This window comes from Semicossyphus pulcher, unplaced genomic scaffold, assembly GCF_022749685.1.
Source record: "Semicossyphus pulcher isolate SPU_LCO1_2020_fin unplaced genomic scaffold, fSemPul1.0.p SCAF_18, whole genome shotgun sequence".
Classification (NCBI taxonomy): domain Eukaryota; kingdom Metazoa; phylum Chordata; class Actinopteri; order Labriformes; family Labridae; genus Semicossyphus; species Semicossyphus pulcher.
In genome coordinates, this window is record NW_027211691.1 from 19,309,984 (window position 1) to 19,323,567 (window position 13,584).

General features: G+C 45.9%; 1 protein-coding gene across 13 annotated transcripts in view; it reads left to right on the forward strand.

Annotated features, from left to right (window-relative positions):
* Positions 1 to 13,584, forward strand: part of scrib (scribble planar cell polarity protein) — a 64,556-nt gene that overhangs the window by 47,684 nt on the left and 3,288 nt on the right. For 4 of the 13 annotated variants that reach the window (XM_069667034.1, XM_069667035.1, XM_069667036.1 and 1 more), the window contains 15 exons: positions 4,763 to 4,834; positions 5,562 to 5,615; positions 5,793 to 5,915; positions 6,594 to 6,704; positions 7,109 to 7,159; positions 7,770 to 7,916; positions 8,321 to 8,480; positions 8,572 to 8,791; positions 8,867 to 8,956; positions 9,046 to 9,228; positions 9,607 to 9,756; positions 10,318 to 10,457; positions 10,582 to 10,619; positions 11,109 to 11,183; positions 13,420 to 13,474. In XM_069667034.1, coding sequence (XP_069523135.1) covers positions 4,763 to 4,834; positions 5,562 to 5,615; positions 5,793 to 5,915; positions 6,594 to 6,704; positions 7,109 to 7,159; positions 7,770 to 7,916; positions 8,321 to 8,480; positions 8,572 to 8,791; positions 8,867 to 8,956; positions 9,046 to 9,228; positions 9,607 to 9,756; positions 10,318 to 10,457; positions 10,582 to 10,619; positions 11,109 to 11,183; positions 13,420 to 13,474 — 1,669 coding nt within the window. Of the gene's footprint in view, positions 1 to 3,592; positions 4,025 to 4,762; positions 4,835 to 4,976; positions 5,031 to 5,561; positions 5,616 to 5,792; positions 5,916 to 6,593; positions 6,705 to 7,108; positions 7,160 to 7,769; positions 7,917 to 8,320; positions 8,481 to 8,571; positions 8,792 to 8,866; positions 8,957 to 9,045; positions 9,229 to 9,606; positions 9,757 to 10,317; positions 10,458 to 10,581; positions 10,620 to 11,108; positions 11,184 to 13,419; positions 13,475 to 13,584 lie in introns of all 13 variants that reach the window. The other 9 variants (XM_069667037.1, XM_069667042.1, XM_069667045.1 and 6 more) reach the window with 8 other exon arrangements.

The window sequence follows — 13,584 nt, forward strand, 5'->3', positions numbered from 1 at the left end:
ACCAAGGATTGAGGAAGAAGTTTGTGCTCATCCAGAGAGAAGTCAAAACAAGGAAATAAAAGAGGAAGAAGAGGAATCAAAGAGGCTGTGAAAGAAAGACACATGGACGTATCTACACGCCACACAAGAAGGTGGGACTGAAAGAAAGCATGGCCAGAGGGCTGGCACTGTCTGCTCTGATAAAAAGACTGTGAGTGTGTGAAAGAGCTGGCGAGCAGGGGGAAGGGGACAGCTGCCCACTATCAAACGGCCTATCCTCGGCGATATTTTAAACCTGCATCCGGCTCTGAAGTGGATGGAGCCTCTTTGGTGGGTGGGGTGCTAGACTGAGAGGGAGGGTGTCGTCTCAGAGGGACGGACAAGTGTGTCAGTTTGAGCTCCCAAAGTCCTCTGAGGAGTACGTGTGAGTGGACGTACGGCGCTGTGCTGACACCATCCTTCAGGTATTAGGGTTTATTATTTATCTTTCCTTTCTTGTATTCGTCTTCTTTCGGTCTCTTATTTTGATCTCTGTGTTGGCAAAGTTTCTAGTTTCACTTGGTGGTTTAAGACAGACGTAGGCTTTTCAGAAGATTCAAAAAGTAATTGTTCCTATAGAACATTTGGGTCAGACACCAATGTATGCAAGCTTTAAATAGACGGCTATCACGACTTAGTTTTTGTGCCCTACTTGTAGATGTGTGGCCTGTTGGACAGTCCAGAAGAACTTAACCCACATTTCATGAGCAGCTGTTTATGCTCGGGCCATTAGAGCCGGATTTGCTGCTCCAGGACACGTGGTCCTGCTCAGACTGACCCTTTATCACCGCCTTAGAGTTAACAAAGGTTTAGCTTAAAAAACAGAAACGGCTCTGATGATTTAGAAATGTTAACAAACCCTAATTGAGTCTGTGTTCTCTAATGGTTTATTGTGACATCACTAGAAAGAAAGGAAGTTTGGTTTAACACTGTTAATTAAAAACAACATATTTTATCCCCGACAAGAAAATTTGAGGACCCAGTTATACGAACAAGGCATATGCTTGGTCTAAAGCTAAGACTGTCGTAACTTGGCGTTCTAAGTTCAACCTAATAGTTAAGCTGGTTGCACCGTCTAGTTTTTAAGCCTTCATCTTGCTCTGACTGAGCATAGATCTTGCTCCTTGCACAGGAAGTTTCCTGAACGAAGCTCCCTGAGTCGGAAAGAAATAACGAAGTCTAAAATTGTTTGTTCCAAGTAAACTTCTTCTTGTTTTGTGTTGTTTTGTTGGACTGTTTGGCCGCCAGCATGTTCTTGTGCTGGCTGTAATTATGTTCCCTTTCTTAGTGTCGATTAAATTCCCTGCTGTTTTTCTTCGATCATCTGCACAGTTGCTGCAAATGATTAGCTATAAGGCAGGGGGAGATTGTTCACAACTTATCCTAGCTACACACACTCATAGGCAATAGCCATAGTCGCTTAGCCATTGATATTGGCATGCATCGCTCGTACCAGCTAGTAGTAAAGACTAGGCTTAACTTGGGTTTATGAACAATCTTTAGAAAGGACTTTAAAGTGGTTAAACAAACCCAAGTAGCAGTTGTATTTGACCAGTATGTATTTGTGCTGGTTTTAAAAGTCCACCAACATTTAACAAGATGAAGAAAAGCATTCAAAGATCTGAAAATCTCGCAAACAGACTCTTTAAAGCCTCAACAAATGGCAGATTAAAAAGTGTGTGTAAGTTTTACTCCCAACCGTTGTGTCACCAGCTCTTCCCAGCATGTTCGGCTCAGCGTGTTGGCATGCCGGCGAACAAGCAGCAGTCTCTCACACCCCAGCTGTCCCTCACAGTCTGTGTCGGAGCCAAAAGGGCACTCGTTCACATTCCATCCCACTGACCCTCGTCCCGCCGCAGACTCTTATAGTCAGCATGTAGAGAGCCACGTTACGGCCTCACAATGCTTGTTGTATTCTTAGTCAGGCTATTTTAATTATCAGGGTCACGTCTCATAAAAATTATCTGGGTTGAGGCTTTTTAAGGAGGTATTTCTCACTGTTGCGCATCTACAATAAAACATGACACTTCTATAGTTGCAGTTACAGTCTCAGGTTTCTTTACATGGGTTGGGTTAAATAGCGCATATTTCCTCCCCTTCTTCAGTTACACTACACATCCCCTATGTTCAGTACAGTAAGTTAACTGGAGCCTGAGTGTCTCGCTGATCTGATAATGTGTTTATTTAAGGCAGAGGCCGAGAGCCTGGGCTGCAGTAATGTGTCTGTTAGCTTACAGCAGCAGTTAACAAGTGGTGAATGATGAGCAATGAGACACTTATCTTTAAGGCTTCGGGAAAGATTTAGTGATGTGAGGAACTGTTTTTAGCAGCTGTAGACTTGTGTGTCCAGACTCTATTTAAAGAGGCACACAGGACAGAAGGGAATTACCAATCATGTCATCTTATTTGTAATGGATCACTTTTATTTTTACTTGTTACCAACATTTTGGCCATTTTCAAAAAACAGCTTTTTAAAGGATACTTCTGGTTTATTGCAACTTGGATGTTGATTTTGTAGTTTTGATTATTGGTTGTGGTAACATTGTACTCAAGTTATTTACTGAGGTCTCTAGACATGATATAAAACACGAGCAGGCTAAGGAGAGGTAGCTAGGTCGTTAGTCAAACTCATGTTAAACAGAAAACAAAAGCAAAGAGTAAAATTTCTACACAATCTGTTTTAACATTTACAGTTTAAAGGCCAACGTCCTATGTTGACTCATTTATGGGAATAGTTTGCATACACACAGTTTTCCTGGCATAGAAGGATGACAGTAAGCCAGGCTGCTATAACTTGTAGTTGTCACTCAGGTTTGACCTTAAAGTGATGAAGACGTTAAAGTGATGATCTCGAAGATTTTTCTTTAAATAAATGTCTGTTAAGTCACTATCTGTCGCCAAATGAGGTCACACAATGGTGATTGAGCCTATGGCCCACTGATGAAAGCCTTTGCATTTGCAGTGTTACAGACTGGGTGTCACAAGTGGCGTCCAGTTAGTGACGCGTTGTCCATCTGCCAGCAGTGGTTGGTCTGCCAGAGAGGGTAGGCGGAGCTAAGCGGCTGCTTTTCCGCTCTCTGCAAGTGTTGCGAGTAAACAGTAATCTACTATGGCTGAACAAACAAAGAAAAGATGGATGACTACAGATACAACTTCAAAAATAAGTGATAATCCAAAGACCGCTACAAAGGGAGCCAACCGTGGACATGCGAGACTTTCTGGATATCTGGGAAGTGTGCTCCGTTACCGTTTATCGCCATAGGTGCCGCCAAAGAGACGCCAAAACTCGTTAAACTGCTGTCGATAAGTCTTAGATTATCCAGATCTTAACAATTACTTTGATGAGAAAAGTGTTCTAGAAATATAATTTTAAAATGGTCAAGCTATAAATATAGGACAAATGTACTAAAGTGGGATTATCCTTTTACTTCCTTTCATATTTTCTCCTTTATTCTCTTTTCAAACATTCAGCTTTTATTCTTTTCCACTTGTGATTATTCCCTTTGAGTGTGTGTTTAGCTTTTCCTCAGTATGTGAGTTTTACTGTATCTGCCTCCCTCTTTTCCTTGTCCAGTTCTCTACATCTGTAAGTCTGACTGCTCCCATGGAGGCCCCCCTGCAGGCTCAGTTCGGAGCCCCTTTAGAGCCTTTGGGCTATGAGCCTTTTGGTTTATGCCACCCAACAAATCCCCTCGGCAACATGGACCCTGAGTCCTCCCCAAATCTGACCACAGAGCACAGCTACCTGCATGGATCCCAGTTCGCCCCCAATGGGACCTCCACCACGGACAGTGCTGGCTCATCAACTACCATCAGTTCATCAACATTTGTAGCCGAAGACGAGGAGGAATGTATGGTGGACTCTCAGCCGATCTGCTTCGAGGAGAACCCTTTCTTAGTGGCCAATCGTAAAGGAAAAGGCCGTCCAGCCGGAGAGCAGATCCTGTCGGGGCCTCCTGTCGGCTACGGGAAGCAGGGCCAACTGCAGCCATGGTTGTTCAGCAAGGCAAGATGCCTGCCTGCGTGTGGTGTGTTACTGTGCACAGTTTGTTGTTTCACTCACTTGTGACACAGAAATTGATCCAGTGGTTTAAATTGCAACAGGCTAATATTTCCCTCAGGTGTTGGTAGAGACTAAACACCGAGCTAAAATTGAGCGAATATTGGACTTGCATTCTACAGGTGGACAGAAACACGACCCCAAATGATTGATAATGTTGCTTCGTAACTCCTGGATGTGTGAATAAGCACACGCTTTCCAACAAGCTCGTTCACTTGGGTTCATTAGTGTAAGCTTTACTCTCTCATGCAGCGGAGAAGTAAAGTGATTCTGTCATTGCAAATGTTCATGGGGGCATATTTCTTCTCTAAGCCAGGGTGTGTCCAGGTTGTGTGTATTAACCTGAGTGTAACCACAAGCTGAACTGGTGCATGTTTTTGCTGTGAGCACGGCGCTTGTGGCACCTCCTGAGGTATTCGAGCACATAGTCAGAACATCGTCAGGATCGACAGGAATGTTCGTCCCAACAGCTGCGAGCGAGGTCATAAGTCACGGAGGACCACGACCTGCAAGGAGCACAGAAATGTGCATGTTTATCATCCAGAGCTTGTTGTTGGTTGAAGTTACATGATGTTGAAATCTACAGGACTAACCAGTGAATCTTGTTTTGATATTTGTTTGCTACATGATGTTTTTGTGTGAAGGTTTCCGCAGCTGTTAAGTGTTTTTTGTTTGTTTTTCCAGGCACCTTCTTCTGAGTTCCCCAGGACGGACAGCCCGATAAGGGAAGCACCATACTCTCCTACAATCCAACCGGTGAGCCGCCCCGTCACCCTCTATCCGTCATCTGCTCTCCTGCCATCCTTTGACTTAATTTTCTCCTTTTCCATGAGTCATATCTACAGCTATAGACGAGGCATTTTATAGTTGACACTTATGACCTTTCCTCCCGCTGTAGCCCAGCGTCCACTCTTCCAACAGCTCCGTGTGTGCGGGCAGAGAGACACGCTTCGTAAGTGGGTCTTGTGGCCCTCTCTGCTCTGGCCTGGATTTTTTTTTTTAGCTCATGCGACGGCTGCTCTGAGATCTCTATGTGTTAATAAAACATAATTAGTTAGAGCTACCGAGTCTGAAAAGCATGTGACTGCATCTCCACGGCCAGCTGATGACTGATGCTTTGCTCATGCAGACTGGATGTGCATTCATCAGAGAAAAGGCCTTAATAACCAGCTCTGGCTTCTTCTTCTGTCACAGGACCATAACAAAATAAATGCCCATTTTTCCTTGAGCAATCCCAGTGTTAGGGGACAAAATTAAGATATCAGCTTAGCAGAATGTGGGTCCTCCATTGGTGTTCAAACACGCTCAAGGCAAACCCTGGTGGTGTTGCATTGTTTGATAGCGTCTGCCTTTGGCCTGGCATCATCCTAAATACGCTCCTATAGTAGAAATGTAGTGACTGAATGCACTCTGGGTGGAAACTCCATGCATTTAATTTCACTGTTTTTATTGTGTTTTTTCAAATATAACTTTTTGATTTCAGGCCAACGTTCATTTCACCTCCACTCCTACTGCCAGGGACGAAACGTCATCATCAGTGAGTGTGAAAACAACTTGGTAGACTAAAGTTGGATTGATCGCATCCACCATTAGCTCCATTCATTTTGAGTTGTCATTCATCCCAAAGTTCAGTGTGTCTTTTTCCTCTGTACAGATCGTAAGGCAACTTTTTTTATAGATGATCTCATGTATCAAATATTTGTTTACTCTCCAGACGCGACCAGGTGCCATCCAGCCAGTCGGGCGCGTGCGGCAGAGTCCCTCCCCCGCCACTCCGGACGGCCACAGCCCAAACCCCTTCCAGCATGGCCCCTCCCCCTTCAACTCCCAGACCTCTGTAAGACCCCTCACCACCACATAGTGCTGTTTTCTCTCCACATTCTCAGCTCCGTGCCGCCTGCTCTCACCGCACAGCCTCAAAACATCCGAGCGCTGTCTCGCTGCAGTACAGCAGAGAGGCCGATAATCATGGCACCAGAATGATATTTTTTCTAGAACCAAAGAAAGGAAGACTTGTTTTTAACGCACAGGGGAGTAGAGTCTGTGCAGGTGCTGTTGTCTGTGACCCCCAGGCACACCTGGAGGTTCACTGTTTGAACTACACCTGCAAACGCAGCATCCTGAGCTCATCATTTCTTCATGATCGCACCTTTCTAAAACCTTATTTCTTCCTCTGATAAGCAGCATAGTCGGATTGGAGAATAAAGAAGAAGCTCTGATTACATCTCACATCTTCCTGATTTCACAAAGGAGCTCATACAGAAAAACTCTCCAGGCCCTACTGTGTGTCTCTCTCTGGCATATCCCCTCCTCTGTCACATGAAACCAGCCGCCATGCTCTTCACCTGTTCTCCACAGTCTTCTTCAACTCTGCTGGTTTTTTTCATAGTCTACCCTCTCCTCCATGTCTCTGTCTGTCCGTCCTCTTCTTCCCCTCGGCTCCTTTACCATATGATCCTACCCCATCTCCTCCATGACCCCCCTTCCCCCTCCCCCTCCAACCTCCCCCCTGCAGCCTCGCGCCCCCTCCCCCACCTCGCCCGACGAGTTCCCCATGAATGTCAAGCAGGCATACAAGGCGTTTGCCGCCGTGCCTCGCTCACTGGCAGTGCTGGAGCCGCCGCAGGTAGGCCTCGCTGCCCGGGCTCCCCCGGGTCACATCGACAAAAAGCATGCTGTGCTGATTGGTTGGTCTCGCCCCCCGCCCCCTCCTGACTGGGGCAGGCTGTCCTGTAAGGAGCCTGCGCCGTGTCGGGGGGCCTGTGACGTGCTGTGACGTGTGGAATGCGTTCATCGTTGGTTTTTGTACTCCAGTGCCATCGTCCGTCATACTGGTGTTCAGTCTTGATCCATTCGCCATCCATACATGTGGCTCGTGAACTAATATTGAATCACTTTCCCCTTTTTGTACATATTTGATCCCAGCTCCTAATCAGTCTGCCTGCTGCTCTGTACCTCTGTCTTTGTCCTCAGTCTGAGTCTGAGTTTATCTGATTTAACTAACATCTGCTCATGCCACTCTGCCAACAGGATCTGTACGGTGTGAGGAACAATTTCCACCCAAGGCAGCCGTCTCCAGAGGTGAGTCAACATATGGACCATTAAATATTAAAAGCACAGCTGGCTGTTTTCACGTATGTGACAGAATATGAGAGGATGACACATTTGAAAGAATGGGGATCAATTAAATTCAAAGACTGACATTAAGTGTTCAGAACCTTACAATTCTTTTGGTTTGAAGAAATTAACTGTTGCAGTGTGAGTAGTGTGTTGCCTTGATGTTGCTAGGTTACCAAGTTTTTTCAAGACCTCTTGTAGGGTGTGTTAAAGTTGAAAGTAAAATGTTTTTTGCTCTCGCTGAAGAAATACATTCATGACATTTGAAATGGGTAAAAAAAAAATATCTTCTTGGTGTAATGATGTCGCAAAAATTTTGGTCAAGAGATAATAATTTAACAAAAAACTTATGACTCTTAGGATTTTTTCCCAGCAGGAATCTCGGGGTTGTAAAAGAGGCGATAGACTTATATTTGGCCCCAACAGAATTTAACAAGTGAATGTTTAATCCAAGCTGGAAAACCACATATGGCTAAATGTGCTCCAAGTTGCATACCAGAAAATAAACCCCAGTTGCTCTTACTGTAGTCAGTTTCGTCTGACCGTGTGGTGACGACCTCTGTGGCCTTTTCAGCCTGAGTTGAACAACGAGGTGTTTGATGATGACATAGAAGGTCAGGAGGGGGCTGGTAAGAGTCTGGCCAACAAGCCCTCCCCCCGTCAGGACTATATGAGCCTGGCAGCAGTGCCTCGCTTCTCCAGGCCCAGCATGGAACTGCAGGTACCCACCGCCTCCGCCACATCTACGGCAGCCCTGTTCCTTGTTCGGGCTGTGGTGTGCTCGGCTTGACCGGTGGTGGTGTCTCTGCTCCTAGGCTCTGGGAGACAGCCGTGTTACTTCTGTCGTATAATACGACTGCCGGTTTATTTATCTGAATTGAGCTTCATGGTGCTGGGTGCTCTTTTTGTGAAGGCTAATTTTTCTCTTTCTTCGTGGTCCATTGTACTGGTTTTCCTTTGGCGTCCTCTTTGGCTCTTTTGTCAAACTGCAACTGCAACAATTCAAATACCAAAAAAAATGTTCTTATCAGAAAATGTTGGCCTTTATTTGCTGTTTGGTTTTATGTAAATATTGCAGTTGCTTCTGGTGAAAAATGTGTTTGTGTTCTGTCATTTATTCCTCAGAGTCCTTCTCCTGGCGGCAGGAACAGCCCAGAGCAGCGCTCGTTCAGGGACAGACAGAAGTATTTTGAGATCGACGTGAAGCAGCAGACGCCAGACAAACCCAAACCTCGAGTCTCTCTTGTTGGAGAAGATGACCTGAAGAAAATGAGGGAGGAAGAAGGTTTGTCTCCATAGATTCTTCTTGAGCTTTCTTCCCCAACTAAACCATCCCATAGGTCTTTAAATGTACAACTCTGTTTGTCTCACCCCAGAGAGGAAGTTTGAGCAGCGGGCGAGGGAGTACCTGCTGGATGAAGACGAGGAGGACGAGGAGGAGGACTTGGCTAAGCAGATGGCGCAGATGAAGGCCTCTGGCAAAGTGCTGCTGGATGGAGTGGAGTACAAGGTGGAGCCCGCAACCACCCCAACGCAGCACTGCTCCACACCACCCAGCTACAATGTCACACCACCCAGCTACTGCGGCAGCTCAGGGTAAGAAGTGCAATTAACATTATTGCTTTAAACATTATTCGTATTATTTCCTCGGCTAATTGTTTTTGTGTGCAGGCCTTCGTCTGTCGATGGAAAGGGAGACTCTCAGAGGAATTCACTGGACGACAGCTTCAGGTTGGAGCAGAGGCCCAACTCCATGTCCGGGTAATTACATTGAACACAACGACATCAAAGTCTTTTGCTGTTGTTTTTGTCACTGTTGTCATCATTGCTGCGCTTGTGTGTCTTGCCAGTCTGATCCCGGTGTACCCCGGGGAGTCTGCGGCTCCAATCCGCACAGCCAAAGCAGAGCGCAGACATCAAGAGAGACTCCGGATGCAGAGTCCAGAGCTGGCTGTGGCCCTCGACAAGGACCTGTCCCCCGCTGAGAAACGAGCTCTCGAGGCTGAGAAGAGAGCCATGTGGAGGGCAGCACGGTAAATATGACACGGGTCGAGGAATCATATTGTCTTTGAAATGTCCTCAATTCTGACAGATGTACATCACAAGTTACTTCAACTTAAACTTGGTTGGTTAAAATTGCTTTATCGATCTGAAGGCTTTGACAACTTTTCCTCAACAACACAATCCTGTTTGTGTTGTTAGTCTGTCTCCTCTCTTTATATTTGGGTCTTATTTATAATCGCTGGCACTCTAAATGTCTTTTACCTTCCATTCTTTGGTTTTCTTCCCTCTTTCTGTCTGTATGCCTATCTTTCCTTCCTCTCCTCCTATTCCTCCTTCACCCTGGTGTTCCTCTCGCCCTGCTCCCTCCTCCTCTCCTCCACCTCCCTCCCTGGCCTCGCGGGGCCCAGGCCTTACGGCCTAGAGGAGGATGTTAGGCAGTATGAGCAGGACCTTGCTAAGAGGCTCTACCAGGCCAGAGTGAGGGCATCTCAGGGCACGGCCGAGGCCCCCCAGCCCCCCACCTCCTCCTCTACCTCCTCTGCTGCCTCCCAGCTCAGGTCTGCTCCTCGGCCCTCAGCCACCAGGGCCAGACGCACGGCATCGTGGGGGTGTGCTGGGGTGCTTTGGGGTATTTTGCTAGATGCCGAGTTCAGAAAGGTTCAAGCAAGCACTCGCAGGGACACTGTGACAGTGCTTCACTGCCTTTCTAGTGCTGTCTTGCTTCTGCACGTCTTTGCTGTTTCTAGCTTCCTCTGGTCCCCCCTCTATCTTTTCTCTGTCTTGTCCCCCTTCCTCTCTGCAGCACTCTTTTCATTTGCGCCTTGCTGTTCTCTTGACTTTCATATTTTTATTTGTACTAACATCCCGCGGTAAGTTTGCAAGCTATTTGTGAGTTAAGGGTTTGCCTACTGGCAGTAGGTCATCCTTTTCCTGGAATGCTTCTTGCGTTGAAATTAAATCGATTGTCACAGCAAACCAGGACAAGGAGCACCCAAAATAAGCAGTGAAGGACACGACACCCACCTGTAGGGGTGTGTGCCTCCTTTCAGTCTTCCTCTCTGTATTTCACCTCTCAGTATCTAACGTCACTGATCTGATGGTGGTTTTTCCTCTTGTAGGATGAAGTCTCTGGAGCAGGACGCGCTGAAAGCTCAGATGGTCATCGCTAAGTCTCGGGACGGGAAGAAGCGTGGCACGCTAGACCAGCTGACGGAGTCGCCCTCACCTGCCCCAACACCCTCTCCCACACCCATGGAAGGTAGGCTGTTCACTCAGGCCTGTTAAATGACAAATATAGCGTACAGTGCTTCATTGCCATATAATCTTTACTTACTAACAAACTAATCTAACTGCTTACCTTACATTTTGTTTTCTCCTCACAGAGCTCAGTCCTCGAGGACTAACCTCTCCAGGCAGGCTGGTAAGAATGAATTGATTTCTGGTTTGTTTTTGATGGATTCTCTCCGCTGGCCTTCGTGTCAGTGTGATCTGTTGACTGTATCGTTTGCACACACTTGGAGAGCTTGAATGATCAGATATTTGAAAAGGCTGTAACACTCACTTTGCAATTAAATGTAAGGAGCTTTATTTAAAAAGGCAACACATAAGTGCTGGAAAGGGGAAGAATGCAGATTTGCTTCAAACACATTGACATTAATCCACCATCTTGCTCATTTTCACTCTAGCCAATCAGCCACAGCCAGCTGTTTGAATCACCCATTAGCCTCTCTGCCTCCCATCTCCCCTTTTTTTCTCCATCCTTTTCCTCTCCTTTGACTTTTACCTTTTCCACCCCTTCTCCTCCTTTCTTTACTTTTTCCCCAAACTACTACTCTTTTTTTCTTTCTCCTTGTTTTCCTCTTCTCCCTCTCCCTTGACCTCCGCTCATTCCTGTTTGCTATCCTTCTAGTCCCTGTCGTCAAAGAAGTTTGACTACCGACAGTTTGCTGCCATTCCTTCTTCCAAACCCGTATACGACATCCAGGTATTATTGGCTGCATGCTGAGCTCCCGGGGTCCCCGGCCTCCTCCCTCCCCCCTGGCTTCTCCTGCTGCCTCCCCCCTCTAGTTTTCTCTCTTAATCAAGAGGCATCAGTGCGACTAAAGTCTAGGTTTTGGCTCCGCGATTGATCAGAATTTCCTGCTCTGCACTTTAGTGGTGTGGCTCACTAACTCGCAACAAGAGAGACTCACTCTATAAACAGCACTGCACAAATCAGCCTTGGGTCTCCCTCGAATTCTGCCTCTTCTCACCTGGTCTTCCACTTACCACTCACAACTACAAGAGCATCTCTAGCAGTAACCATTTACATCCATCTATCTCTCAGCTAACTAATCTATCACAGACAATAACAGTCACGCAGACAGATTTTTGGTCCCACTAACCAGAATTGGTTCCGGGGGAAAATGCCACAAACTCTGCATCTCATCCACTCTCACGTTCACTTCCATCGGCTGTCTTGTTCCACGCATGGGTCTCATGTCAGACGGAGGAATCACATCCTCCATCAGACTTCCTCTCATGCTCTGGCTTTTGAAATCTGCTGAAGGGTCACCTCCTGCGCTGTTACAAGGGTAGAGCTGCGTAGGCTTGTGTGGGAGAAAAGTTGGGAGGGGAAGCAGGGGAATCCTGGAGAGGTGCTGGAGTGAGCAGTGCTTGTCTGAAGGTGGTCTTTTGATTTTTGGGGGTCAAGTATCTGTGGTTGTCTGTGTCACTGTCAAGAGTGTGGTTGGGTTGTTCCACAGTGACTTCAGTTTGTTCTCCCTTGTGTGGACGTAATTGAATTGACTATAAGTGTTTGTACAACATTTCAGACTACTGCATATGCACTGTTTTAAAGCTGGGCCATAAGGTGACTATTACTTATAAGGGATAGTTCTATGATCTCTAGGGACCACTACAAGCTGCAAAGTCACATGACAGTAGAGCTTATGTAATTAACAATGCAATAATCCAAACATCAACAGTTGTGGAAAAAAGTATTATGAGAGAAGCTAATTTGTGGCAGGGCAGCCCGCCTCCAAAATATGACATTATACCTTAAGCAAACTTTACATTGTGTTAATTTCACTAAAGTAAAAAGACAAATGTATTTTGGACTTTTTAAAAAAACAACAACTTATGACAACATCCTAAAACCCACAGCCAGAGTCTGCCAATGTCGGACAATGGTGAACATGTCGGACGTGTAGCCAGCGGTTAGTGAACAGCTTCCAGTCAATACTTCCTTTTCCGCGTTCTGCTTTGTTTACAGAAAAAGAAACCGTTTTTCTTGTGATTTACTTTAATTGCTTTTGTCGAAATTTCAACATCATGATGCAGATTAGTAAAAAGTAAAAATGAAGCTTTGTCAGGTCTGTCGTCAAGAGGAGAAGAAAACTACTTTTAAAATGCTCATTTGTCGAATGGAGGTCATATTGATCATGATGCATTCAAGAAAGTCGGGATATTTGAACGGCTTTTGTGACACGGCGTCAAGGGAATTTATCTCAAGTTGAAATTTAGATCTAGAACGGATTGTTACTTGCATGCAGATGTCTGTTTATAGAGATTAATAAGAAGCTTAATCATCACCAGATGACCGCTGATGGGAGCCTGGATGTCATTACAGCGGATTCCTGTTTTTCGGATTGGTCAATATTACTCGGACTACAAGCCTAGCACAAACGGAAACCAGAACACTTGCCATCCCTAATATCCATATCACATTTCTATGTAGAAGCTATAGTGCAAAGTTGGTCATATGATCCTCCGCTGGCAGGTTGTAGTGGTCCCTAAGTTAAATGGACAGCTTCTCATTACCGATAACAAAAAGAAAACATAATAGCATGAGCACAAACACAGAAGTTAACACGCTGCTTGGTTTCAGTTGTGCGTTGGTGACTCGTGTTGGTGCTGCACTGTTGCTGTTTGCTGTCTCTTTGTGGATATTCCTGCACAACACAACAAACCCCGGAACTGATGACCTAACTTAACCTCCCTTTCCTTTAACATGCCAATGTCTGCCGGGAAAGTAGACGAGTAGAGGTACTGTGGCTTTAGGCTCTGACCGATTGGGAGCTTCAGTGCTGTCTGCTAAACGAGCAGTGAGCGGCTGGCACGTCTTTCACTCTCCCTCCCTGCTAGCTCCTCTGCTCATATGGTGGAGGCTTCCCCCTGGGTTACAGGTCACTGAAACACCCACACCTCCCAGATATTCACCGTCTCTTCTTGTCTTCCAGTCCCCTGACACAGTCGATGACATGCAGTTCATTGATGACGGCTCCAACAACCCAGGTGAGAACTCGAACTATCCGATATCTTTATAAAAGGGATAAATGAGAAAATGTGTCCGGATGACAAGTAACACGTTTATTACTTCAATTTCTTCTATCCCCTTTGATTCA